We start from the raw sequence: 25,578 nt of genomic DNA, 5'->3' as shown, positions 1-25,578 counted from the left end.
ACATAGGCTATGCAAAACAGAACCACTGAACACCTTAAAGCTGTGAGAATTTCAGCTGCAAGCACGGAATGGAGTAACAAGCTCTGGCACTCAATTTTTGAAAAACATACAAAGCACCAATGCGAAATGCATGTGCATTTAAAAGTGAACATAAAGCACATGACTTATAGTTCTGTTGCCTTTCTGATTTAAGACAGAAATCAGCACAACCTGAATCCACTTTTTACAAATTGAATGGATCCAAACAATTTAGACTAAACAAATATAGCAATAATTCGTGTACTGCAAGCCATGCTGCAATCATGTTAACAGAAGACATGAGGATAACAGATTGGAAACTAATAATCTGATGGATAAATTATAAATTAAACAAAAATCATAGCTAAGAAATAAATGTTTGAAATTACAGTAGTTGTGCCAAGAACCTTTATACTTCAGTTCAAAAGAGGATTAATTTGAAATGTTACATGAAGAATGTTTTCTGAAGATTTTATTTTAAAAAACCTATCTCTTGATACTATATCTAAACCAATTCCTTAGAAGCTACTTACAAACCAGAAGGCAAGCTGTTGATGGTGATGCCAAATATGTACTGAGTGATTTCTACAAGGAGAAGATCAAACAAAGCTGATAGCATCCAAGCGCCCAGTAAAAAAGACTGGAAAGAAAAAGCTTAATTTGAATCAATTCAGCAGTTTCAAAAAAAGGTTTTAATATACCTTTAAATATAAGAAAAAATAAGAAAACCTCTATACTAGGTCAATTAAGACAAATTCAATCTTTAACACAACATAATTCCAGGCCTACTTGTCTAGATACTGAAGAATCAAGAGTTTGATTGTTTCCAAAATTAAATTTGATGGGTTTGATATCTTACAACTGATACAACTGCAAATAGAAATTAGAATAATCCACTGACTGCAAGGTATTATCAATATAAATTTAAATTTATTAAAACTAAATTATCTTTAAAACCCTTTAACCTATATTTCTATACAACATGCTAGAAATAAAACAGTATTCATCCAAGAGTACAAGACTGAACTGTATATAAAAGTTTCTATTAAAAAAAACTCAAAACTGGAACTTACTGAAAATTTTCTGCTGCCATATCTTCTTTCAAATATTCGGAAGTTGTAAATGAGCAGACTGCTGCAGAATGTGTCTTTCAAATCAAGACATATTGTTCTTCCACATACAAGTCTCCAAATCTGGAAGGTTAATATCATCATGTTAAGCCACTTGTCCTTCAAGAAAATTCTTTACAGAATTTGTGCCCAAAGACAATTTAATACTGGAGTCAGGTAAGACAATTGCAGCACAGTTAAGGAGCGAAATACAGAGAGTAGGATGTTATGAGGACTCTCTTTAAAATATTTTCAAAGCAGATGTCTAACTGTTAAAATAAATAAACAATTGACATGAACTCAAAACACACTTTGAGGTTCCTAGTTTACACTTAGAAATAAAAATGTAAATCATAACCCTAGTGAATTTAGAATTATAAGAAAAATTTTTGAAGCAACCTCTAGATACAAACTAGTACAACTAGTACTAGTGTAACTGTTCTAAGAAGGCCTAATCAGATCAGCTTGCTCAGGGCCATGTCAAGCTGAGTCTTGAACATCTCTAAGGATGGAAACTTCCTCTGTTCTATCAGTCTTACACTAAAAACCTTTAAATGGGATTTCTTGTATTTCAGTTCTTGCCCATTGCCTCCTGTCCTTTCACTGGGCCTGGCTTCCTCCCATTAGGTATTTACATGCACTGGTAAGATCTACCCTAAACCTTCTCTTCCCCAGATTAAACACTCCCAGCTCTCTCAGCCTCTCCTCACACACCAAATGCTCCAGCTCCTGACCAGCCTGGTGGTCCTCCACTGGACTCTCTGCAAGATGCCAAGGTCAATTTTGACTTGGGAGCCAAGCACAGGGGACAACACTTCAGACTGCTCTCACTGAGAGTAGAGATGATCACCATCCAGGCCTCCCTGTGAGTCTTTTCCTACTTAATGCAGCCCAGGATGCTGTTAGGCTTCTTAGTCACAATGCTCATTGCTGCTTCATGTCCAATTTAAGCCTCCACCAGGACCCTCAAGGCTTTTCCTGTAAAGCGATTTCAGCTGCTCAGCCCACAGCCTGTACTGGTGCAAGGTGTTACTCCTCTCTGATGCAGGAATTTGCATTTGCCCTTGCTGAACCAAGGTTCCTACTGACCCTCTTCTCTCTCTAAATAGCTGCAGAACTAACAGGTGTAACAACTATAAATCCAAGTTTTACATCACCCACAGAATTGTTGAGAGAACGTTATGTCCTACTGTCCAAGTTATGAATGAAGACACTAAGCAGTATTGGCCTCAATCCACTTCACTCACCATTCTCACTATCCCATGTCAACATGCCTACTTTTAAATCCTAGCCTGAGTACCACCCCGCCTGAAGTCAAGACTGGCAGGGCTATGACCTTGCAGCTGAATATTTCATGACATGCACTAACTGAGCAGCTCTCACACAGACTATGAAAGGCTTCTAGCCTTACTGCTCTTTGCTTCAGCCACCTTAACATATATACAGATATGATGTAATGAAGATCTTTTACACAGCTCTTGAGGACCCTCTGTATGGAGACAAGGACCTTTTAGTTTTGGACAGCAGATATTTTGCCTTCCAAATCAAATGTATTCTTCAACTGTTCACTTTAATTTGTGTGCTCTCTACCAGCTTTAAGAAGTGTTAAAATTCAACATCCAAAATGTTTGTTCATTCCCTGAAAAAAATCCTTTCCATTAAACACATCCTTGCAGGTGAATTAATTCTAAACAAATTTTCTTTTAAGAGTTCTCATTCGAATATTAGCACCAGACAGAAGTGAAACAATCTGCTCTCTCTTGATCTCAGAGGTACTCAGTGATATAGTACATAGCTTGCTCCAAAGGCTGTGGAACAATCTCATTAAATAAAAAATCCAAACTCACAAATTCCCCAAAGCACCACAATAAAAGTGTCATAACTTTTACAGATACTTGCAAGTGTTTATGGTTAAGACACGGTAGAGGTGGTTTTTTTTAATAAAATGCAGCTACTGCTGTTTTTCAGCATATCAAACATATGGAAAGAGAGGATTCCTCTGAAGACAAATCTCAAAACAAATAAATAAATAAATCCCATACCCACACAATTTCCATTTAAAACTTGAATACATTCTCAGACTGTTTCATTCCCCTCCTCAAACACTTGGCTGTAACATTTGTAAAAGGCAGACATCATTTATGTATTTTCACTGCACAGCATCAGCAAGACACTTGGAAAATATGAGTAGTGCCCTTGCAGAGTTGTAATTTATTATTACAATAAAGCTCTTGGTTTTGACAAGCAAGATTACAGACAGTAATAGCACAGACCATCACTAGCTTGGTCTAATAATCTTTTAAAGTTTACAGGCTACAGTTGGCATCCTCAAAGACATTAATTTGACTACATACCTTTTGTTTGATGCAATTGTAAAATCTATAAGGTAAGATAAACACAAAGGCATTTGCTGACCTTTCTCTATTGAGCAGTAGTTTGCCACTTCCAAAAATTAAAAACATCCCAAAAAAATACCCACAGAACTAATCTAATCACTTTTAAGTGCATTATTTCAACATTTAGAGCTGATACTATAGGATCCTTAATTAAATTAAAATAAAATGCTACAAGATACAATACCTAGAGTATCTTAGTTTGAAACAGGAATGAGTATGAAATTAACCAATTCAGCTGATTACTGAAGAACATGAAAAACTCTTCCATCATCGGGAATTTTCAATTTAGAAGCAGCAGTTCTATACAGCAGGCAAAGTTTAGTTTTCCACAACTAATTACAACAGTTAACTAGAGAATGAAAATTATGGTCTCCATTGTTAAAATAAAATCATTTTTAATCAGCATGCCTAATCAAAGTAGCTTTCTTCAGCCTCAAAAATTAGGCACAAAAAGATACTGATATTCATATCAAAATACTTGTATTATTAAATGGGTTATGTCACACTTCATTCACAGCAAGTTTACAAATGCCAATGCCTGAAAGGAAAAACAACACAAACCAAGTAATTTTGCAGACAAGAAAAAAAAAAAATTAAAAGCTATATTGATTGTTTCAGATCAGTTTTTCTCATGTTTTCCAAAAGTAGCATGCTGGGGTGACATAAAAATGGTAAGAACAAGCTGGTCTACAGCAGCAAACAAAGGGAAAGAACCAGAGGACAAACTGTAGGCAAAAATTGCATAGAAAACCAGAGTTTGCAGTCTCTTTTCACACAAAGTGAACAGACGCTTACCTGAAAATCCTCTTTTACAGCTTGCAGGTTATATGCAAAGAACTTCTGATAATGTTGGAAGAGCAGAGTCAATAGAATCGAGATGGCACTTGGGACAAGTAACAAACTCTTTGACAAAGGCGCTTTATCTTAAAGACAAAACAAATAAACAGTCAAGCCATTTTAGAGACAAGTCTTCCACATTCAAAAAGTGACATATTCAAACAGATGACTGGAAGACATAATAGGCAGTGACACTACCTTGACTTTTTAGCTCAACAACTTCCCAAGTTCTCAAAAACTCGAGGATAGGAAGAATACATTAATCAAAGGAAATGTTTAGAGATATTAATGTCAGTTAAATATTAGCCAGACATTTTGTTTCCAACATTGTCTTGTGAAATTGGCTACAATTAAACCTAAGTTCTTTGCACCTACTGAGGTCATGTCCTCCTATACTGCCCTCCTATGGCTCAACCACATATCAGGAAACAAAATAATCACTTTTTTTCCTAGCAAAATATACATGCACATCTAGTTAAATACTTCTGTTTCCTTTGCACTAGAGATTAAGATTAGCTTTTTCTTAGAGGTTATGAAGCAGAAACCACCTGAATAAATGGATTTTCTCACCACTGCACTTAGATCCACCATTCAAGGAAACATATTTGTGTGATACTCATCTCCCTTCTATTAAATTATTACAATTATTCATAAAGAAATTACTAGAATCAGGATGTTGGTGAAATCAGAATTTCTTTCCCTCTAGGGGCATGACTTTCAGAAAGGACACTCAGAATAAAGCAGTCAAAGAACAGTGAAATCTGCAATATACATTTCACATTTACTAAAATTTGCCAGTAGAATATCTAGCAGGAGCATAGCCAGCAATTCACCCTATCCTCTTGGTGCAGTGGATGCAATAAAACACAAATTCTTGCCCAACAACTCATGCCAACACAGAGAATCTGAAATATTACTTATTATATGAATTTTCTCCTTTTCACAAATGCAGCCTGAATCACATTTACTTCCTCTCCAAACATCTCAGCTATGGCACAGAATCCATTCATTTTCAGACAACTGTTTTTGCACAGTACTACAAAAATCCATAGTTCTGTTGTCATTCTTCTTAATATAATTAAAGGAGCAATGAGATTACTTTAAAAGTACTAATAGGGAGCAAAGAACAGGAACACAGCAGGAAAAAAAACTGCATGAAACAGTATAGTACAATAAACATTTACTACCTGTCCAGATTAAAGTGAATACCATGAATGATCTTTTCAACATCTGCTGCACACTAGAACAGTGAACTGCTAGAAAAAGCAGATGGCAATAGGCACCAAAGAGAAGATTTTATTTTTTTAATTACAGCACAATCCCACTGCCATCAAAAATATGGCTCTTGCTACATAGATCAAGCATTACCATCATCCAAGTATTAACTGATGACATCAAGAACGACTCTGATGGGCATTGTTAGCTGTTCACCACCTTGAAGTCTGCAGTCTTCTGATGTTCACCATGTGAAGAAAACATCTCTATGTGTATCGTAATGAAAACTTGCACTTAAAACTATTAATTCAGTCCACACCCATACCTTTTGAGTTCATTATTAAAACATGCATTTTCCATTTAAGCAAGTATGGCCTTGAAGAACTACCCTTCTATAGAAATTAGGCAGTGACTTGGATTGACACAGGTGGATGTTACTATGCTAAGGCAGAAAGTCTGGCTGACTCTTTTTATTAATGCAAGAAAACTGTCCATATCTCAATCTAGTACCTTTCTTTGGGTTTTTTTTTTCCTCTCCAAAAATAAAATTTATATTTTTAGACATACTTTTTTTTTTTTTTTCAATTATTCATGCCTCTAATTCAGTTGGGCTTTTCAAAACCATCTGAAGCCATCAGAGTACTGTACAACACGGGAGAAAAAAGAAGCTGGAGCTTCCTGAAAGCTACTAGGCAGACAAAGCACATAGATATTCATTTAAAACCTCAAGCAATACTCCCTGTATTAACTTAGTTAAATTAATATTTCTTAATGTGGAAAAGTCAATTTTATAATCAGGATACATATTTTTGATACTTGGAAGTACAGCCTAATTCAGAAGAATTGTAATAGTCACAACAGTAAACATTTCCAAGCCAAAGTTTGATAAAAATTATTATTTTACTATCAAATGCATTTACGTTATTTCATGAATTTTAAGAAATTTTCAAAATAACTAATTAATCCTATAAAACATTTTACATAAGGATAACATTATCACAGACACACATGAGAACAAAATCTCAATATCCCACTGTGACTATATTTTTCTATATAGGTTTAATATGTAGCTTTTACTGCAATTTTTTCTTATTAGATAATTTTTACAAGAAATACACACTGAAATATTTCATCCTATCAAGTTAATTCCTAATTTGAATGCTTTCAAAAATAACCAACCAACAGAGCCTTATCTGTTTTCTCCGAAAGTGTGAACACACATTTTTATTAAGAGCCTCCTTTTAGCTTTCAGCTTAGACACTTTAAACCCTAACACAGGAAAAAAATAGTTATTATTAGACATGTCATCAAGTGAAAAACCACAGAAGCACCTAACCCATGAATCTGACTGTCACCCAAAGAGAACACCATATGAGTGATGGAAATTTTTACTCTCCAGCTTCTCATAATGTCATTATGGTTGAGAAGTTTATTATTGTCTGGTGAACTTGAAAAACATAATAATGCATCCTCTGAAATTTTTTTTCCAAGTGTTTCACTGCACAGTGTAGCCGTTTGCTTTATCCCTCAACAGCATATAGATCCTTCTCAAGAACTGCTGTGAAGTCACGGGGAAGGAGCAACCTTCCCACAACTGTGGAATGTTTCAACCATGTCAGACCAAAATTGACAAACAATGCCAGATTTTGCATAATCAGGCATTCTGACATCCAAGTCAAATTCCTTACTTACAATGCAAAGATAAAATTTAGAAAGCAACGTGCAATCATGTATGAGATGGAAATAGTTACCACAAACCTACCAGGGCACCAGTCTGCTGGCAGCATCGATGCAAATATTCACCACAAGGAGAAAACACAGTATCCTTATACCACATAGAGAAAGAAGAATGAAAGGATAAATACTCATTTTGACCTTGAAAGTTAAAATGTATCAAATATTGTCTTTAAAGATCTTGGACTAAATTTGCAATCCCAAAGTGCTCTTTAAGTGTCATTTCTTTCAAACAACAGGCAGTTATAGCACTGGTGCTGCACCACATCTACTGAGCTTCCACCTAAGTATACAGAGAAATTTTGTTAATAACCACCAGAATATGCCCACGGTATGATGAAGAGCAAGGAATTCCACTACAGATCATTGCTTCTTCCTGGTGCAATGGAGAAGTTCTCACCCAAAACCACCCTCATAATCTCATGGGCAAGAGTGCCAACCTGTATGCTACCAACTGTGCAATGACAAGCTGATCCTAAAATGTGACATAAATGAGAAAACCACTTCTAAGTCTCCACATTCTACCCCTGCACCTATTACAAAGCCCACAGATCCTCTTCTCACAATCTACTACTCTGCTGGTTGCCACTGCCTCTTTTACAGTACAGAGAGTGAAGGATACAAGTGTCCATCTGTCACAGAGGGGGAGGTTTATGGCACAACTGCCTGAGTTGCAGCTTCAGATATCACCACTGCACTAAATGCCAAGAATGAGAAGATACAGCAACAGTTACAGTTTTTGAAATTATTTCCTGTCCCTGCCTGTTCACTACTCACAGATGAAGAGACAGCAGATTGGCATAGCAAAACAGGCAGCCAGACCAAGCTACTGTTGTAGAAGCGCTCTTGCAGGAAAAACTTCAACCTCTCCAGGCCCAGGACTCAAGTGTTGACCTGGGAGAGGATCTCATTGCTGGTTGATGTGAAGTGATGGGCCAGCTGACGAGCAGTGGCTGCAGAAGTTCAAATTAGCTCAGGGCAATTTCTGTGGGGATCCCTACTGAGCTTACACCACAGCTGCAGACAAAACATGCTGTGTAACAACTCTTTTTTTCCACTATCACCCGCAACTTTCCCAAACCCAGCTGCTATAAGGCAGGCACATCACTTTCAAACAGATCATTAACTGCTGGGGGCTACTATAATGGCAAAAAATGCCCACAAACCAGTTTTTAAATGCTTATACACAAGATCTGTGAATTAAACCATAACTGATACACATCTGAATGCACATTACTTCCCAAATGCACTTACAGAATCTGCATTTTGAGTGGTTATTTTTCCTGCATTAAACCATCATGGAGATATCAATCTACTGTATTCCAAGACCTGTCTAAGAACCTGTGGTGGGGTAACCAAACAGCAGTGATGTTTGTTTGCAAGTGAAAACAGTAAGAGTATCACTGAAGGAACAGTTTTTCAACAAATGCTTCTAAATTCAATCCAGAAGCTGAGAGGTGAATAATATTAGTACTAAGAAAGCTAATAGAGAAACCTGTGATCATGGTTAAAATCTATTTTTTAAAGGCATAGGCAAGACTGTAATCAAACCACTTGCCTGTACATTTACTGTTTAGAAGACTGCTAGGTGTAGCCTAGGTCACAAACTATAAAAAAAACCAGGAGACACAAAAAAAAAAAAAAAAAAAAAAAAGAAAACCTTTGTTTCTAAAAGCAATACTTGAAAATTAATTAGGCTGAAAATATCAAAAATATCAAACTTTTCTTCCTTCCAATCAGAGATGTTACCATGCTACTTTTAGTATACACTGTCAGAAATATCAGGTATGGCTACACCACAAGACCATGTGGAGTTCCCCACACAAGCTTGAAATGAATTGAGCTAGTTCTGCAGAAGCAGAATAGCCATAGTTTTGTGGCCTTCATTGCTGTGCTGCTTCCAGGGCTCACACTAACCAGGCTGCACAGTGGCATGCTGATGTACAAGCTAATTTGCTTTCCCATATAGTACTGTACTGCATAATACTGTTATACACAAGTCTTATGTATTCAGTACATTTCATTTTTCCTTCAGTCATACCACAATGCATTAATTTACATAGCTTTATTATTTTCCTGACGCCTCTGCACAACAGAGTTCATTCCTGCCAGTTATGCAAGCAGAGGAATAGAGATCCCTCCTTGCCTTGGGGATTTTTAACAAATTGCTAGCACTGCACTACAAGGTCCACTGTGGTAAAAGCCTAAGTTGCACTAGCAAGTTCAAAGGGCTCTCCTCACTCCTACTACATGAAATAGCTTGTGTGTAGTAGTCAAAGTAGTAAAATATTTTCCAGATGTAACAAGTGCATACGCTTTAAAAGATGGACTAAATGTTACCTTAATAATGACTAACTCTTAACAGACTTTCCTACTAGACTCCTGTGCAGTACATAAAAAGCCTGAAGAATATTGGGAAGGGATATTACAATGTCTGCAGAAAGGTTTTGTGTTGGTCCAACTGGTTTAAACTGTTGGTAAGGCCTTTGTGCCTTATAATGGAAAGCCTTCCTGTGTATCATACTTTGCTCCTGGGACACAGCCTCTTGGCAAACTAAGCAGCACTACAGTAAAGCAAACAGCCAGGCTATTCACACACTCATGTGAGCCTTTGCAGAACTACTCAAGTGTTTCAGCAGCATTGTACACGGGACCGAAGCCACCAACACAAGCAACCAGCCTGGGTCGGGCACCACAGCCCACCTAAAGGTGCTGCCAGGATGCCCCTGAGCACATTGCAATCCAGCTCAGCTGGGTTGGTGTTCTTATAATCCATTTGCATATGTCTGCACTGTGTCTCCTACTAGTACCCAGAGCCACTGGCTCTTTTTTCCAGAGCATACCAGCTCCTCCAATATTCCAGATAACAGAAACAATTTCCACAGCAGAGGCAAACTGTCTTTGTCCTTTAAGAAGGTGGTGTCCTTTGTTTCCTGGCTTCCCTATCTCACAGTCATACCATGTACCAGGTATGTTTATTTTTACTTTTACATCTCCTCGTTCCACCATTATAGATGTTAATCGGTCTGTCAGAGGTGGCACAGCAGGCTGCAGGAGCCTTCAGTGTGCCCTGGCATGATCATTGCTATTGCTGCTGAACCAGGTGTCCACTTATTTCATTCAGGATCACTCATACAGGTCCCCTCATCCACTGACACTGCCTTCTGCCAGAGGTTCCCAAGCCCCAGGGGAAGAATACACACATACAGTTCTCTGGTGCAACATCAGGCACCAATTCATTAACTACCTGAACAATCAGATTCTGTGCATCAGTGACAGAATCCCACACTCCTGTGTGGGATTTGCTGCACACACAGAAGCAAGTCTGAGGGCACAGGGACACCTGAAACTGCCACAGTTGTGTCCTAGGTGAGCATATGTCACTGCACCTAAATCCATACCTCTACTGGAGTTTGTCAGTGCACCCATACCAGCCAAATCTTATTTTAAAAACCCACTTTAGGTCAACAGGTAAGTTCAGTAAGAACATATGTTGTATTTGGTTTTGAGAAGGAAAAAAAAAAAAAGCATAACACTAAGTATGGAGCTGTATCAGGGAAGGTTTAGGTCAGAAAGGTTATTTGCCTAGAAAGTGACCACACACTGGAACAGGTTCACCAGGGCAGTGACCACAGCACCAGCCTGACAGAGTTCAAGAAGCATTTGGACAATGCTCTCAGACACATGGTGTGATTCTTGAGCTCTCCTGTGCGGGGCTAGAAGATGGACTTGATAATCCTTGTGGGTCTTTTCCAGATCAGGATATTCTATGATTTTCTTTCTGCAGAATGATATCTAGTTTTTTTCCCTACCACATATATGCTTCTTATGACAACCATTTCCCACTCATCCTTCTGATGGATCAAACCTGGAAAAACTTGTAAATACTGACCATGACTCTCCACCCATTCAGTCTAACAAGGATACTCTTCCTCCTACATTCTTTCTCATAAAATTATACACAGACATATGCCATTGAAAAGTCCCTCTATAGTATCTACTGGGGGCACAGAGAGAGATAAAAAATCAGGAGCTGAAAATCAAGGCACAGTATTATCAGATCCATCTGAAAAAGACTCTTCCCTTTTTTGGATTCCTCACAGAAAATACAGCTACAACTAACACCCCTTTTTAAATGCCAGAAATATTCCTCCCCTAGTCAGAGGGTGCTTTCACACTCAAACAGAACCACAGAATCAATTAAGTTAGAAAAGACCTCTAAGATCATTACATCCAACCTGTGACCAAACACTATCCTGTCAACAAGACCATGGCACTGAGTGCCACATTTCAGTCTTTTCTTAAAAATACCTCCAGGGATGGTGACTCTACCACCTCCTCGGGAAGCCCATTCCAATATCTAATTATCCTTTCTGTGAAGAAATTCCTCCCAATGTCCAACCTGAACCTCCTTTGGTACAGCTTGAGGCTAAGTCCTCGGGTCTTGTCCTGTCTCTGGTTACCTGCGAGAAGAGGGCAACCCTCACTTTGCTTCCACCTGAACCTCCTTTTCCCAGCCAAAACAACCCCAGCTCCCTCACCCACTCCTCAAAGGACATGCATTCCAGATGCTTCGTCAGCTCCACTGCCCTTCTCTGGACATACTACAGCACCCAAATGTCCTTCCTAAATTGAGGGGCACAGAACTGGAGACAGTACCCGAGATGTGACCTCACCAGTGCTGAGTACAGAGGGACAATCACAGCCCTGGTCCTGCTGGCCACACTATTGCTGATACAGGCCGGGATGCCATTGGCCTTCCTGGCCACACTGACTCATGTTCAGCTGGCTGTCAACCAGCACCAGATCGTTTTCCTCTGGGCAGTTTTCCAGCCACTCTTCTCCAGGTCTGTAGTGCTGCCTGGGCTGGTTGCGACCTAAGTGCAGGACCTGGCACTTGACCGTTTTGACCCTCATACTGTTGGGTCTCGGCCCATTGATCCAGCCTGCTCAGATGCCTCTGCAGAGCCCTCCTGCCCTTCAGCACACGGACAGTACCACCCATTCTGTAAGGAGCACGCAGGCAGCAAAGCTTTGACGTATCATTTGTCCTCGCCTCTCTTAGGACTGTGTGTGGTGCCCAAGTGCACACTGCAGCCAGGTCAGCTCCCCACTGCTGCTTCCAGACGCTGCAGAGTCTGTGTCCTGTAAAACAAGCTCAGAGCCAGCCCCAGAAACCTGTGAAGTCAGTTCAGGTAGCACCGGGACATGAAATTATTTACATTATAATTATGCTGTGCATAAAAATAAAGCTAAGCAGAGCTACGGGCACGTTAGTCCTTACGTCTGCCTTGTCAATAAACTGGTTTTAAAAATAAGTCTAATTTCAAATTAAGAAAATAGGTTTGTTTTTTTTCTTTTTTTGATACTTGGCATGGAGGTCTGTATGTATGCAAATACATATAAACACACAGAGAGACACAGACACACACGGACATGCACACACCTACACAGGCAGACACACACACAGACACACCCGCGGCTCCTCCCGCCGCCGTACAATTTAAAAGTGCAGCCAAGAGAGGACCGAAGGCAGCGGCTCCCCCGGGGCCGACGGCGGCAGCGCCGCCCGCGCTCCCACCCCGGGGCGCCGCCCCGCCCGGACCGCGGCGGGCCGGTACTCACAGAAGCCGTTGGAGCCGGTGCTGGTGAACATGGCCGCGGCCCGGCCCGGCGGGCGGGCGCGGCCGGCGGAGCCCCGAGCTCGGCAGCCCCCGAGGAGCCGCGGCGCGCCGGGGCCGGGGCCGGGGCCGGGGCCGGGGCCGGCGCGGGGAGGGCTAAGGCGGCCGCGATGGGCCAAACGCCGCCGCCAGGCGACAGGGCGGCGCCCCCTGCCGGGCCCGGCGGGTGAGCGGCGGCGCTCCGGCGCGCGTGTGTTTTCTGGAATCACTCCTGCTCCCAGAAATGGGAGAAGCCTCTTTCCGCTGAGGGAGGCAGAGCATTGGGACTGGCTGCACAGGGAGGGCGTGGGGTCTCCCTCTCTGGACGCGTTCAAAACCCACCTGGTCACATTCCCGTGCCACCTGCTCCAGGGGACCTTGCCTTGGCTGGGAAGTTGGACTAATCCATCTCCAGAAGCTGCCGCTTCCAGCCCTAACTATTCTGTGATTTCATGATTTAACACGATTTAAATTTTAAATATGTAGGTGCCCTGAGGAAGCCTGACTCCTTGCACTTGGGAAAACTGTCCCTCAAGGCTCACCGTGATTTGGGGAGTCCAGCAGGTAAATGTCTCATTAGAGCTGTGGGTGAGCTGTCATTACAGCTAACAGAGACAGAGCTAATACAGACAGCGGAGTTTGGAGAGCTTTTCAGGTGGCCAAATGAAGGTGTCTGCTTTAGGATCAAATTAATTCCTCCCCAGGCTCCACCAAGGGACCACATTGAAGAGATCACCACGGGCTCTGATGGCACATCTGACTCCAGCTCTTCAACAGGATGGTAGGCACCATATTTCAGCTCACCATATGAGGTGAGCTGAAATCCCGATTTCAGAGGAGATATGGTATCATAAGGCTGAAACTATTAGGGCACCAAATTTCACTGACATTTTCAATGAAAATGCAGAACTCAGATTTTACTGAAATAAGTCATGCTAGGCATTTAAAAAGGTGACAGTGCTTTGCAGCACGAGCTGTGTGCACTTTGTGTTCATGTGATGATGGAAATGCGGGCCTCAAATCACATTTACCTTACTGCAGTACAAGACTGAAAACCAATGCCACTCTGGAACTGCAAAATATAATTTGTCAGCTAGGTAACAATTTTTAAGTAGGCAACCAATAATAAAAATTTTTAGGTAAGTAATATATTTCTTGTATTCCATAAATTTTGTAATATATCATAAAAATGCACTTTAATATTTGCATTCAAATGCAATTATTAGCTAGCATTCCAGAGTACTGAGTTCCTGAAACTTTGTAAATTTAATCTCTTAAATACTGCCAAGGCGACAGTCCGCAAAGACTTCAGCTAAGATTAGCATATCAGCATGTATCTTTTAAATGGCCAATTTCCAGCACTAACTTCAGATTTCTGTTGCTCACTTGTCCTCTCTGTACAAGGCCTGCATCAGGTAGGTGGGATTGGGACTCATAATCCGCTCACAGAGCAGAAGGTATGTCTAAACCAGCCAGGAAGAAGAGACAAAGAGCACATTAGAAATCCTGACTTATCCCAAGTTGAGGTTCTTTCCTCTGAAAAGAATCTAAATTGGATTCACAGCATGAAACCCATCACATACTTTGTGTCTTTGGCTACAGAAAACCAGCTTACTCTCTGCTGTCAAAGCACAGCTGGAAGAAATTATTTGCTACAGAATTTTTCCTTCTTTCTTTCAAATGCAAATGACTGTGGCTGCTGTATGCTACATATGCAAACTCTGTCTTGCCAGTGCACTGCTGAATGCCTGTAACCACACAAAAGTGACAGGCAACCCTCATTTCTAAGAAATGGAAGGTAAATAAGGAGGTGCAAAGCCTGCAAAGCTTGTAAGAGCTCCAGCGTGAAACCTCTTTGGAAAAGCTTGGGTGCCTTCTGAAGCTGGGATCTAATGAGGTACTCATGGCTTAATTAATTACGATTTTGAATGTTTTCGACTAACCTCCACTTAAAGTAATTAAGCCTTTTTGTGGATCTGGCTTTACTATAGGTGAGGATAAAACCTATCCAGTATCTAAACTTTTCCAGAATTGCCTTTGTAATAGGTTTAGGAATGTTGTTTCAGTGGTGAAGATAAAGCTTGTTTTTTTTTTTCTTTTCACAGGCTCTCAGAATCGAGTGACAGAGCAATCATTATTTAGAAGTTTACAGTCCTAAGAGCCAAGACCTAGTATTTTTCTGTTTTATAGGCTCTGCTTTGAAGATTTCCCTAGATTGATGTACTGCTAGGTAATCATATTAGAGGGATTCTTCTCTGCAATGTAGGGCACTGGAATTGGATTCAAGTCATAATCACTGAACATACTAGAGACTTAGGCATGTATTCCACTGAATGAGGATGCATTTGGGAAATGTTTAAGGGCCAGTTTGAAAGCAGCTCTGTGGCCTTGCTATCATTGACAGATACAGCAAAGCTGGATGAGTAGCAATATCTGGCAAACCAAAACCCTTGCAAATTTGTCAATACTGCTGGAATACAGGCAACTGTCTCTCAATCTATTTGCTGCTATCTTATAAATGTCTACAAATATATTTCAGAATCTGTGAAACCCCTGATGTTTTTATCCCTTGTTTAAAAAAAAAAAAAAAGTCAATATTTCTGAGATTACAGCAGATGAGATCCACTATGTATTTTTGAGAAAACTGCACATCCCTTGCTAATAATTATAGTTTAACATATTGATTGAATAGTAGAGGAAATGTAGTTTTTGCCCTCAGATTCAGTGCCGAGAAGAGAGGTATTTTTATCACAACATCATCACTGTCAACTGGTAGCATGTCATAAGAATTAAACAAATTATTTGCATTGTTAAGTATAAAGTGTTGACTACTTTGGAGTTAAATGAAATCATCAGTCCTCATGCTTGCTTTGGAACATATCCCAGAATAGGAAGGCTAGCACTTATCTACTAATCTACTCAGAACAAGCTTAGAAGGCTTTGACACTGCTCAAATGTCAGCTTGAATATCTCCCATTTGTTTATTACATCTAGTTAGTGGGGTCAATGTGGTATGGTCAAAAGAAAGTTATTTAAATTTCCTGCTCAAAAGTAAATCCCAGGAGACTGGAATTTAAATTTCTAGCTATTTTCTAAAATGATTAAGTTGCTTTCTTCTCTGAACTTGTGATGTTTCTGAAGCAATTCTTAATTACTAATTAATCTCCAACAGTCAGATGCTCCTCTGGCATATAGAATGAAGGACAGCAGCAGAGTAAAACAGGATGGAAATGTAACACCTTGCTTAGGAATTTTCTGACTAAACTCGGTGTAGGTTAATGATTCCGCAGGTTAATTGCAAGTGTTCTCTGTCTCTTTGACATCTAGGGTTTCCAAGGCATTCATAGCAGCTCTTGCAGTTATTACAATTACCTGAAATATGAACAGATACATAGAGGTTAATGCTAAATTTAATGATTTCAGTAACTCCTCCCTACAGTTTCTAACCTTTGTGTTTGGTTACAGAAGATGTTAAGGAAAACAGCTGTGCAACACACATTTCCTGCAAAAATCCAGGAGCAGTGCAGCTTGCTGATAGCAGCTTGCTGATAGCAGCTTGCATTGGAACAGGAGGAAGGACAGAAGGCAGATACTCACTCTGCTGAAATCAGACTGATTTGACCTGTACCTTTCCAAAATTAGTGAATTTCTTTCACTCATTCGGAAGTGAAAAATACTTTATGCTGCAGCAGACCTGTCCTCTTAAAGTCTAGTGTGTGTCTAACATTTCATTACATAGTTTTGGGTTTTTTTACTGGAGCTAGAAGATACAGAATGTTTTCTAGCTTAGCTCTTTCCAAGTAGAGCTGGTAGGCGTACCGTTAATAAGGAGCAATGGAGTTCCTGAAGGAGTATTGGGCTTTGTTGTATATTTTTGCAATTGATTTTCCATCACACTATTATAAAAAAATTTAGGACACTCTAACATGTTCCATTAGTTAAGGTTCTCGCCATGTGATTTTTGCAAAATTTAAAATGCTATTTTAAACCTGAATGCTATGTCAGTGCCTGGTAACATGAATGTGGGAAACTATTGCTTCAGTTACTCAAACACATCACTGCCTCATTTTTCAGCTGGACCCCCTGAATGGCAAGCAATGACAATGCAGTAACAATTTAAGGTACTGGCTTATCTGGAGCTGAGCCACATACAGTTTTACACTGCAGGTCTTAACCATCACTTCCCTTTTAACCATCAGTCATGTGATCCTAAGCACTGGCACCAAATGCACCCAGATGTTGGCATCTCTGTGTTCAAGGTGCAGCACCAAGCACTTGATCAGCAGCTTGGTCTCTAAGTACTTGTAAAACACTGCCTAAAGGTACTTAAATTCCATGTCACATTTATTTTCAATAAATTTATTTCAATGAAGGTTGAAATCCTGTGAAAAACAAGAACATATGGCAGGCATAATCAGGAACCAGATCCTAATACAAACATATTGGGAAAGCAAGGTTAAGATAGAATATTAAAAACTCAGATTAAAATCAACAATTAAGAAGCATCAGAATCAATCTGCCTATGTTCATGTTTTATTTCACTTAGATGAGACTTCTTGTGAGAATTAAAAATGCACTGGTCTAGCTGCCCTTGTCTGAGCAGCTGTTGCTGCATTTTAGATCACTCATTTGAAGGCCATTAATTTACTGCATAGTAAATTGTGAAACATAGTAAGCATTAGCAAAATGATAATGTTTAAGCATAGTGCTCAGAAGATCCAATTAAGGAATCCGTTAGGAGGGCAAATAATTACATATAGCATTGCATAACACAATGTACTTTGCATATCTGTGTTCTCTGATGCATACAAGAGATCAAGCACTAGTCATCTATTTCAGACTGAATTTATGTCAAAGAGTACCTTTGCGATCTGGAGCATATGCTAAATTACCCAATATAACTATCAGTGATAGCAAAAACACTAGAGCCTTTAAGATGCAAAAAATTATTTGTATTGTTCCACACAGGTATGATTGTGTTGAAATTGCCTATTCTGAAAATCAGATGTTAGAAGATATTTATAAGATTTTTAAAGGCCTTTTTTCTCTCTCATAGCTGCTCATATTTCTCTGTTTCTCAGATATCCTCATCCTCTTGCTTCACATCCATATTGTAATGCTATCTGTGTATCTCCACACAGTGCAAAGATTATTAATCACCTGTGTTTACACTTGGAGGCAAATCTGTGTTTAAGGGAATACCTGATGAGCCACATCATGATGTTATCAGGCCTGTAGAATAACACTGCTAAGAGATTAAAAAAAACAATAAAGCTTTAAGCAGTTCTCATTATCTCATTTGCATTTGAGTTAAATTTTAACATGAAAGAATAGTCTTGTCTTTCTTTCACCTAATTACTAAAATTAGAAGAAGTTTGTGTTCATATAATTTTATTGAAATACAATGATCTCTCAGAAGACTTTGCAAAAGAATAAAGGATGTTCATCCCAGCAATATACCTGCACAGGATTTGCAATAGAAATATGTACACCTACAGGAAATGAGCATTCCCAGGTTTTCTTTTCTCCTCCATAAATGTTGTTAAAGGCAAAGTTAGGTGTCAAAAAGCTTTAGCATACAAAAGTGTAAAATTTTGCCCAGCTGTGTCCTTTAAATGGCCATCAGAAAACCAAACTCTTTTTCATTATCAGAAAGAAGACCTACTGTAAAAACAATCACTGTATTCATAAATAATGCTTATGCACAGTAGGGCTATTAAAAATCACAGAAAATACTGTTTATTACAATTATTCTTGATTCTTTGCTATACTTTTTCAAATATGGAGCATTATCTGTTTGCAGCTACAGACATTGTAATGCTAGGCAGATTTCTAAAACTGAAGATTGGATCTAGTCAGAGACTGAAATATAAAATTCATTAAATGCAAAAATTGACATTCTTACTGCATAATTTTCTTCTGTGCACATAGGAAGTATTTATTGTTTTACTTGCTGAATACAATTTAATATACTTAATACATTTCTAACATATCTAGAGCCCTTTATAAATTGGAGTACTATAAAAATCTGTTGTTGTGGGGCTAGTTGTAGTAGAAATCACCAACAGTGGCAAAGAAATCTTTCCTGGCATGATGACTCACTCAGCTGCCATTTTGGGCTCATCCTCACCTCACCTCACCCAGGAGGTGGGACAGTGTCACTTTCTGGTCAGCTGGCACCACAGTGAGAGCTATTCACCACTGAGCTTCCCGGACAGACTTGACTGGGGTGTTAAGCCAGAGAAACCAGCACCAATATTTTGTGTCACCACAATTTTCAAAGTAAACCCCAAAATGCCTGGGCGATGAAGCTTCCAGGCAATCTTCCTACATGGCCTTCAGCCTAGACAGACCAGCCTGGGCTGCAAGCCTCACTGCTCCAGGGTAGCTTCTCTGAAGCAAATGCAGCTGCACTGAGGAAAAATGAAGCAGCAATTGGGAATTCATTGCAAGAGGAGAAACTGGAAGGCCCTTTTTGAAGAGGTGTGTAAAACACACCATTAATCTTTTCTATTTTACATGTGCTGGAGCTCTTGCCACAGACTCTTCTGGGAACACAGGCAGTGTTGGGTAGCTGGGTAGCTGGAGCCCAGACATGTCCTCCTGGCTCATATGTTGATCTGGCAGTTGTGCTAAAGGTTGAAGCCATTTTTGGCCATTTCATTAGTTATGAAATACTAAATCTGATCATGCTAAAGCTCAAGTTTATTGCTTTGTCCCTACTGTAAACTAAGTTAGCAAACTTTTCAAGTGGGAGAAAAAAAAGCCAGCAAAGTCAATACACTCCTTTATACATACCAGACATGCATTCACTGCAGCATTTGTTTCTTGGGTATGTATTTATACTAGTAACTATATATTTTCCACATAAGTCATGTTACACAGGTTACAAGAAAGGATTAGTACTTCATGAGTACTGGACGGGACACTGCTGTTGATTAATTTTGTATGTGAATGTAAATTGTGAAGAAAGTTTTCTCAGCCATTCTCCTATGATTTTGATTCCAGATTTCATAGCAGTTATTTCTTCCACAGCAACATGGTTGAGGTGTCAACAAAAAATAATTTTAACTTATAAAATGCAGTCAATATGAGTAAGTGCTGATATGTTTGTGTATACAGGAGAAGCAGCTTTTCAGCTGAATTCAGCATTAATCGCTGGTGATGTACATTTGGGGGCAAAAATTAAGCGTTTGTATCCCAGGCTGTCTCACACAAACCCCAGAAATTTTGCTTGCTTATAAGTTAATTGCTTTCCTCTGACCGTCGTTGTGTTAATAGACACCATGCTTAGGAAAAGCACCAATGTGGGGCTTAAGTATCTGCATTTGATGCAACAATTGAGATGTGTCAGTACATTTTGCTGTAAAACAGGAAAGAAAAAAAAAATGCAACAAAAAAGAGAGCCAGCCCCAGGTGATTTATGGCCTGATTCACAGTGCCCTGAATTCATCAGCCAGAAGCCTGCTATGTTTTCAGCAGACTTTGGCTCAGATGGGTGCACTTTAAACTTCCAAACCACAAGACAGTGCAGCAGCAAGCTGGGGCAGATGGAAAGTGGCCGTCACAGCCGGGATGATTCAGGGAGCAGATGGGCTCTGCCGCTCTCCGCCTTTGTTTCGAGAGGGGAGCGGGAGGACACGGAGCTGACATCCAGTGGGAGGCCACCTTTGCTCTACATGGATGGCGATGGCATGAATGGAGATACTAAGGCGAGAACAAAATGAGAGAGGAAGGGAGTGGTCCGAGAGGAAAGCTGGGTGGAATGTGCGGAATTAGCACAGGGTGGAGCAAGAGACAGGAGAAAAATACAGAGGCACACTTGGGGTTACGCAATTTGGCAGGTCTTAACCCCTGACAAAGGCGGAGGAGGAATCCATAAAAAGCTCTGAGGAGGAGAAGTGGTAAAGGGGATTGACAGAAAAGGTAACACGAATAGCATGGAGCCCAGGTGGTCTGTGCATGATGACTTTAAAAAAGAGAAAGAAAAGATGAACAAGAAAACAAGAGAAAGGAAGATACTAAAAGCAGCATTACTGAACTATCTTGAAGAATTCTTGTTGCTTTGCATGTGGTGTTCACTGATCCTCTTTCTTTTCTGTGAGTTCATGCAACAAAAAGGTTTCCTGACCTGCACTAACTAGGGTGTTCTATATTCTGAGTAACTTCATATTCCACATGAGGTACAAAAGAAGTGCAAAAAGTGTCTTTCCTGTGTAAAATGCAAATATTATAGGACCGTGTGGGTGTAGGCAACACACAGTAAAACCCCCCAAATAATGTGCAGGTAAGTAACTCTTCTTGCAGAGTATTTACCAATAAATATTTCATGTACATGCACACAGAACTACAGTACACACAATCCATAATCTGCAAGCTAAACTAAGGAGTTGCTGGGACACTGCTAAAGAGATCAGGGAACTGCCTCTAGCAAAAAACTCCACAGTTTAAAAAGTAATTTTGTCTACTATTGGTACTTCTGTCATAGAAAATGCTTAATGAAATCCTGGGCTGATCACTGACTATGTCATAGTAATGGCACATGCTAAAAAGCCCTATCAGCAGCTTCAGCCTATGAAAATGAACCTTTCCTGAAATGAGCAGAAAATGGGAAGAGAGCTCATTGTGCTATGCTAGGAAAAAAATCCTAATATAATTTAAAACTCCATTTTATAGACTTTGAAATTTGATGACTCATCAGTGTTTGGGTGATTACTACTAGCACTCTTAAGGAAGTTCCAAGGTTCTTTGCAAGTAAGGGGCTAATACTTTCTAAATCCAGGGAGCATGAAACTTGGCTTCTCCCTTCTCTGCAAGAAGCACAAGGAGGAAAATCAGTAAGTGGATCACTTAATTCAAGTGACATTGTGCAACCAGCTATGGTAAGAATGTGGGGTGGGGCCTGAGAAACACTATTGACGTGGAAATTTAGAAAAGGTGTGTGTCTTTCATCACGTATTTTGGTTTCTTCATTTTGTCTTGCTGATATATTAACAACAGAGATGATCTTCTCAGACATAGCCATAATTAAAAAGACATTGGCCTGGATTCAAGATAAGAATGTTTCAGACTTAGAGAACAGAACTGAGTTCCAAGGCGGTAGTAGATTAGTCACTGCAGAATTAAGAACTTCAAGGATTTAATTAGAGTGTGGAGAAAAAAATCATATAGACTTTCACAGTGGGTAGAGGTAAAGGTGGAGTATTTTCTCTTTCCTTTTCACATTTAAGAGGTAAGCTGACTTCATGAGAAAAAAAACAGAAAACGTTGCCAAAATCCAGGTGCTAATATTGTGTTGGCTAAACCACAGCAATTATGGTCCCTCTGTCAGCACCCCGGCTGGCTTTCCCACAGATCTGAGGAATGAAAGAAATCTGAAAAGATTTACAAATAATAATTTAACCAACCAAAAAAAAAGGAGGAAAAAAAAAAAAAGTATGTTTAAAAGAAGCTCTAGATTTTGGCCTATTTGAGATGATTAAACAGCAGATGTTCCTGTCCCCTACAAAGCTTTATTGACCAAGAACCCTTCCCCCTTAAATCACAGTGTACAAATGAATGTCTTGGTTTTTATCCACAGTATGATAACAAAATGGGGTAGCCTGACTGATAAATCACTTTTAGGCCTAGGAATCTTTGCCAAAACCTTTCATGATCAAACTGTCTTCAGACCCAACAGGGATTATTTCATCTCTTTCCTGCTGTGACAGTGCTCATAATTTGACTAATTGGTTCTGCGTATTCCCACTGCCCAAAAATGAGGGAGTGGGCAGCTAATATGGCTCTGTCACAGTTTCTTTGCACAGGTACCTGGTCTTTCAATCAGCTGTGCTGCTCTACGGCAACAGGAAACCCTAATTAAATTGTGTGGGCTTAAAAGAATGAAAATGAAGGTGTGACTTCAGATGCTTATACCACTTTAGACACACACAAGTCTATGGGGCCTGATGGGATCCACCCAAGGGCACCAAGGGATTTGGCAGAACTTGTCACCAAGCCATTTTCCAGCAGCCCTGGCTCAGTGGAGAGGTCCTGGTTGACTGGAAGTCAGCAATCGGGATGCCCTAATTACTAAATGTAACACCCATCTAAGAAGGGCTGGAAGGAGGATCTGGGGAACTACAGGCCTGACCTCAGTGCTGGGGAAGGTTACAGAACAGTTCATCCTTAGTGCTGTCATGGGTTATTACATAATTAATATTACTGTTCTTCCTTGCTTCCCTGCAGCAGGTTGTTACAATCTCTCTCAGCAGCACAGCACAGCTGGTAGAAGAAACATATAGGTTGGCTATTAGGAAAATTTTCTCCAGACAAAGGGTTGTCAAGCAGTGGTACAGGCTACCCAGAGAAGTGGTTGAGTTACTACAGGTATTTAAAAGATAGGTAGATGTGGTACTTATGGACAAAGTTTAGTGGTGGACTTGAAAGTGCAGGGTTAATGATTGGACTCAAGGATCTTAGAGCTTTTCTTCAACCTGAACCATTCTATGATTCTATGACTCTATGATTCTATGATTTTATGATTCTATGCTCTATGACTTGAGTGCCACAGGCCAAATGCCTCATCCACTCTCCTCCTATGTCAAGTGATTTTTTTTTACAGCTTCCTGTGTGGAAAGTCTTGTGCAATAGCTATAAGACATAATTAGAGTTTAGCAATTATTTAATATCTGCCCTTTGCATGGACTTTCCTATTTTACAAGAAAAGCTGTCTTGAGGTTTAGTATAACCTAAGATAGAATAAATTTTGCACACAAAACACCCACAAGAGACTCAATACTATCACTTGGTGCACAGCATCTTTCTAGCACTCATAATTTCAGGCTTTTCCTTCATGCAAACACGTTTAAAGAATTTTTCCTATCTTGTGCTCACCAGCCAAGAAGATGCTGGGAACAAGGCAGTGATGGTAAAGAGGCTGCTTTCCAGACCAAGTTTACAAGTGGAAATCAAATGTGAGACTAAAGTGCTCACTCACCCAGTCCACTATGACCTCCATCAATACCACCTCCGAGAGAAGTGTCACCTTGCACAGGACTGAAACCCTGTGGTGCTGTCCTGCTCAGCTGTTTCATGACTTACACCACATGACCCATGAATATAGCACTCAGATTGGGTTATTTCTGCATCCGGGGTCAACATCTTGGATGGTTATATGAGAATTTCTCCTTGTCTGTTAGCCCCATGACTAGGTTATGTGCTGATTGCACTTCCTTTTCTGTTTTGGCTGTCCCTTGTATAGACAAGTACTCAAAAATTATGCAAAGGTAAAGGTTTGATTCTCCTCTCATGTTAATGTAATTTTAGATTTTGTTTTGATACGTGTGTGTGTGTGTGTGTGTGTACATAGACACATATACACACATGCATATATTTTGCTCATCACAGCTTACCCTGAAGCACAGAAATATTTGTTTGGAGAACATGTACAGACAAGCTGGTAGCAGTGTGTGTTTCAGTACCTGCCTTTGCCATGCTGCCTTAGTACTGCAGGCACTGCAAAATAGAAAAGCAGCCCAGATATATTACAGCATCCTGTAACTTTATTATGAGATTTAATACCTTCTGTGATCTTCTTTTATGTGAAATCCATATATTTTCAGATAATTCCTACTTTTATGTTTCCAAAGGAAAGGCTTTGAGGCCTTGACGTTGCAAAGAAAGATTTGAAAAATGTGAAGCAATTTGGGCCCAGAGATTCCAAAAGAAAACACCAAAGCAAATAAAAGGCACTTTATTGTATATGGAGGCTTACTCATGTGTTTTGGGAAATGCAATTAGCAGTATTTTGTAGGGTCACCTCTGCCCTACTTCACCTACATAAACAATTGTACTAAAAAATAATAATTATAAAGCGTTACTACTCTTATTTTGTAAATGTAGCAATGCTCTCTTACTCAGACCAGCTATGCAAAGGATAGAGCAATGATTCTGTTTTGTTCTCTTGAAATTCTTGGGCAAACTGATAGTGATATCAAAACACAGCTAACTGAGACAGCTCTTCTTTGGGGAGATGAGAAGGAGTCAGAAGCAGCAGACCAGAAAATTATTAATTTTAAGGAATTAATTGTGGCTGTGTACTTTAAAAATAGCCTATGTATGCAGAAACTCTGTGCTCAGACTTTATGTTCACTTCTCTAGGTATTCTGGGCAATATCATCTAGCCATTGTCTTGGTGTGCGCAGCTGACATCCTGCTTTCTGTGTGCCCCTTCTTAAATGGAGGCAGAGAGGCAAGAACTCTTCAGAAACAATGAAGGTGCCCATAGGGGCCATTCACTTAAGAGTTGAACTCAAGGATCCTTCTGGATCGTTTCCAACTCAGAATAGTCTATAATTCTTTCTGTGATTCTGTGAGGATAAAATGTCAAAAGGATGAGGTACTTTTGAAACAAACCCACCAGCCTCACAGGACAAAATACTAGATGACTGGAATAGAGAGCAGAATTGTTCAATGGCATGGAAAATAAAACGATACAACAAGTCTAATTAAATTGGCCAACAGTTTCTTTAATGTGTAGGCAAGATTGCTTTCAAAACAGCCATTCTCTCCCCACCTGTCAAAATGAATTTCAGAGTTGAAAGTCTTATATATTTGATGTAGATCATT

The 25,578-nt window shown here is 39.7% G+C and overlaps 1 protein-coding gene across 2 annotated transcripts in view; it reads right to left on the bottom strand.

Annotated features, from left to right (window-relative positions):
• Positions 1-13,033, bottom strand: part of UBAC2 (UBA domain containing 2) — an 87,292-nt gene extending 74,259 nt beyond the window's left edge. Inside the window, exons 1-5 of one of the 2 annotated variants that reach the window (XM_077781497.1) lie at positions 12,935-12,960; positions 12,308-12,454; positions 4,319-4,446; positions 1,092-1,211; positions 552-658 (exon numbers count right to left, since the gene is read on the bottom strand). In XM_077781497.1, the coding sequence (XP_077637623.1) occupies positions 552-658; positions 1,092-1,211; positions 4,319-4,446; positions 12,308-12,314 (362 nt within the window). In that variant the 5' untranslated portion in view covers positions 12,315-12,454; positions 12,935-12,960. Of the gene's footprint in view, positions 1-551; positions 659-1,091; positions 1,212-4,318; positions 4,447-12,307; positions 12,455-12,934 lie in introns of both variants that reach the window. The other variant, XM_021530263.2, reaches the window with a different exon arrangement.
• Positions 13,034-25,578: the final 12,545 nt, after the last annotated feature.

The sequence above is a fragment of the Lonchura striata genome, chromosome 2 (assembly GCF_046129695.1).
Source record: "Lonchura striata isolate bLonStr1 chromosome 2, bLonStr1.mat, whole genome shotgun sequence".
Classification (NCBI taxonomy): Eukaryota; Metazoa; Chordata; class Aves; order Passeriformes; family Estrildidae; genus Lonchura; species Lonchura striata.
The sequence above is the reverse complement of the archived record's forward strand: the minus strand, read 5'-3'. Positions and strand labels throughout refer to the sequence as shown.